Here is a 3707-nt window from a genome sequence, read left to right as displayed (position 1 = left end):
CCCCCCCCCCCATCCTGTGGAAAAGCCCCAAGTGGCTGACGACCTGAACATCTTCTACTGCAGGTTTTCACACCCCTCACCCACTCCAAAGGACTATCAAAGGACTACCTGCACCCCCCTGCCACCCGCTCCCCTCTGACCACTCACTTGCACTAAGGATCTGTGAAGAGGATAGATAGATAGATAGATAGATAGATAGATTTAAACTAACATATAACTAAAGATAAACATATTTGAAAAGTAAACCTACTCAAGTAAATTTAAAATGAACATATAACTTCAATGTAAACAAACGTTACAGGGAGGTAGAGGTGTAAATGTACCATACAGTCTTCACAGTTGTAAATGTGCAATTACAGTGATTCAATCTGTTAATGTGCCATTACAGTGTACAGAGATGTTAATGTGCAAATAAACTGATGACGTTGTACTTAATTTTCAAGATGAATCACGTGCAAAGTTTACCAGTAACATGAATCATGTGCAAAAAGGACGTGTCAGCTCTTTCAAAGGCAGATGATCAGGAAGGCTCCAGGACCTGACAGTGTGTCCCCCTCTTGCCTTAAGAGTCTGTGCTGACCTGCAGGCCCCCATCTTCACCCAGATCTCTGGATCTCAGATCTCCTTATATGCGCCCACATATTTGGCCAATAAAAGTGATTCAGATTAAACCAATTTCGATTTAATACATGTGGAATTGTACACAGTTATATATTTAAATTAATCACATGTTTTGAAATGGGGGGATTACAATCAAAGTATACAGTGCCCTTGTCACGTAATTGAAACAGACTTTGCTGTTGTTTTAACGACTCATTTTACATGCCATTTCCTTATTGCGTGGTCATTTATCTCCTTTAGGGGGCAGCACTGTTCCTGGAACGCTTATATTGGGTTCATATTTTCAGAAGAAAAAGAAGAAGAAGAAGAAGAAGAAGAAGAAGAAGAAGAATGTGTCTCCGCGCTTGCGCAGATCTAAAAAAGAATATTTTGAAAGCAGTATTTCTTTAGTTCACGTCTGATTTTGTTGAAATGTAATATAATAATAATTTGCTTCGAACATAAACGGCACAGCATATAACTACTGATTTTTTTGGTTAGTTCATTTTCTGCGACTGGTTATTATTTTTTCTTGTTTTGTTCCTCACTGAGGCTTTTGTTTTGAAAGTTTTGTCTACGCAGGTGTTTAAATCCACGGGAGGGAAAATCTTGATGGGAGACAAGCGACGCCAAGAAGCAACATGTAGCTGAACACGTACTTAAGTGTCTCCATTGTGTTTGATTCGTATATTTATTGTAAGGTTTTCTAAAAGTTACTTAGACTGTGGCCGTGGCGGGATGCAAAACTCAGAATCAGACGGAAATGAAAAGTGTGAACAGTCGCTGGTTTTCTTTGACTTGGAGACAACCGGACTGGGTAAGACTTTCTTTTATTGATGTTATTTGACTCATGACGGATGAAACTAACTGGTATAACGCTTTCCTGTCAGATAACTAACTAACTAACTGTAGGTCTCTGAGACGACACCAGGGTCCCAGCAAAATAACCATTAATTGAACTTCTTGCAATTATTTATATTCACTATTAGTTGAATACATTAGTAGAGACCACACATCTGTTGGCTCAGGTCACTTTGGCTGCTTATGAAATATAAAGAAATCACAATACCTTCTACGTGTTTCTTTAAGACAAAACCTTTTGTTCCAAACTAGGTCTATTTTTCAATTATATTTTTAATATTTCACCTTGCTGTTGTTTAGAAAATGAATCCAATAAAACTTAATCATTGATTGCTACAGTTTCCAGTCATATCTATCATGTTTATAATAAATTATACTAAGTATAAGCTTTCCAAATTACAAAGTGACATTTTAAAACTGCTTATTGCCAGTTTACAGTGATATGATTGATTTGACTAGTGATACATCTACTACCAAAATTGCCATAAGGGATGCTTGAAGACAATAGTCATGAAATTTACACTGTGAGACCACTGTATACATTTAGCTACTATCAGTGTTTTCAGCAAAGTTTTCACATTTTCTGCTTTTACACTCAGTTCTCTCTCTCCCAGTGTCAGGTAATAAAAAACCCTGTGAAGCATAAAATGTGAAGCTGTTTCTCTCAATCTTATTCCACCAGGTCAGAGCTGTGAGATCGTCCAGCTGGCTGCAGTGAGCGGAGGCCACTCTCTCAACCTTTACATCATCCCTCGCTGTCGAATGCAGAGAGGAGCGGCCAAAGTGACCGGCTTCAGGGTCCGCAGACACAGACTGTACCTCCACCGCCAGCTCGTCCTCACCAACTCCCTGCGAGAGGTCCTTGTCTCCTTCATAGCTTTCCTTCAGATGCTCGGACGCCCTCTTGTCATCGGCCACAACATCCGCCGCTTCGACTGTCCTCTGCTGGCTCGAGCTCTGGACGAGCTGGACCTCAGAGCAGAGTTTGACTCTTCAATCTCAGGCTGCGTTGACACCCTGCCGCTGGCTCGGGAGATGCTGAAGGGCCACAGCCTCCAGAGTTTTCGACAGGAGAACCTGGTCAGGGAGCTGCTGGGTGTGGACTACAAGGCCCATGATGCTTTGGAGGACGTGCGGGCATTGCAGGCGCTTTACAGTGTGCTTCAGCCCACACCAGAGTTGATTTGTAGGCACAGGTTTACTTTGGACACCATACAAAACAAACCTGCTGTTAAGTCTAAAGTGCAGTGTCAGCCTCCACAACAGCGCCCCCTGTGGGAGCACTTCAAACAGACAGTGAAGATCTCGGAAGGCAAAGCAGAAGACCAGGATGGAGAACCTAATGGATTATAGAACTATAGACCAAAACACGTATGACTGGCAGCGGCCTGGTTCATGGTAGAACAAATAAAAACCTGACTGGAGAGAATGTCTTTAAAGGAAAAGAATGAACAACAGTGAAAATGGATCATTCCAGCAGGAGATTGTGAACCTTTTAAGAGGTGAGGAAAGTGTGCAGAGACAACACACACAGGTCTACTTCAGCCCAATGCAGCACTCAGGTTAGTGTGCGTGATAGCTTTAGACATCCTTGATTGGCTTTGTGAACCTGGAGTCTTCAATCTGTTTGCTTCAGTCTCAATCTTCCAAAAACATGCCCTTCAATTTACAGCACAATACAGAACAGATTGGGGACATGAGGGTCTGCTGCAGCTGTAGAAAGACTTTTGTAATTAACATATTAACACAGCTGTCTGCTGCCTTTTCACCATTTATTTCAGCCACAACAAAAAAGCAGGCTGTCTTTATTCATAATGGGTAAGTTTATGAGATTATAAATGGTGAAAAAGTATCTTATGATGGGCAGATTTTAAGTATAAACCTTAAACTTGATGTTCAGTCATCACTGTGTGTAACAGACATTTTATGTACTTTATTCTGAGTTAAATTCAAGTTTTGGATGAGCTCCACAGAATATTGTTCTTGTTGATAAATAAATCTGTTAATAAATATATATATCTTATCTCCAGTGTGTCTCAAATGATAGATATATAGAGATAAATACTTTATTGATAGAGAAATGTATAAAGATAAACTTGATTGCTGGTTATAGCCTGAAATACGTAAATATTTGAGCTTAAAGTAGTGCTGAGAGACGTCGCTGAATTCAATATCACAATATCAATTATTATATCTTTTTCAATTGAGTTCTAAATGATTAATGGGTTTGAGTTTAAGAAGAAAAA

General features: G+C 40.1%; 1 protein-coding gene across 1 annotated transcript; it reads left to right on the top strand.

Moving 5' to 3' along the window:
• The first annotated feature begins 1235 nt into the window (after positions 1-1235).
• On the top strand, positions 1236-2814 carry LOC138612643 (protein PML-like). Its single transcript, XM_069686009.1, has 2 exons — positions 1236-1417; positions 2144-2814. Exons 1-2 carry the CDS (start codon positions 1339-1341, stop codon positions 2812-2814), a joined length of 750 nt encoding a protein of 249 aa, XP_069542110.1. The 5' UTR covers positions 1236-1338.
• Positions 2815-3707: the final 893 nt, after the last annotated feature.

Source organism: Semicossyphus pulcher, unplaced genomic scaffold (genome assembly GCF_022749685.1).
Source record: "Semicossyphus pulcher isolate SPU_LCO1_2020_fin unplaced genomic scaffold, fSemPul1.0.p SCAF_8, whole genome shotgun sequence".
NCBI lineage: Eukaryota > Metazoa > Chordata > Actinopteri > Labriformes > Labridae > Semicossyphus > Semicossyphus pulcher.
The sequence above is the reverse complement of the archived record's forward strand: the minus strand, read 5'-3'. Positions and strand labels throughout refer to the sequence as shown.

Bases quoted from the DNA above. Each gene is read 5' to 3' on its own strand.
- LOC138612643 (XM_069686009.1), top strand. From the start codon at position 1,339: ATGCAAAACTCAGAATCAGACGGAAATGAAAAGTGTGAACAGTCGCTG. The intron at 1,418-2,143 runs GTAAGACTTTCT...TTATTCCACCAG, and splicing joins CTTGGAGACAACCGGACTGG to GTCAGAGCTGTGAGATCGTC.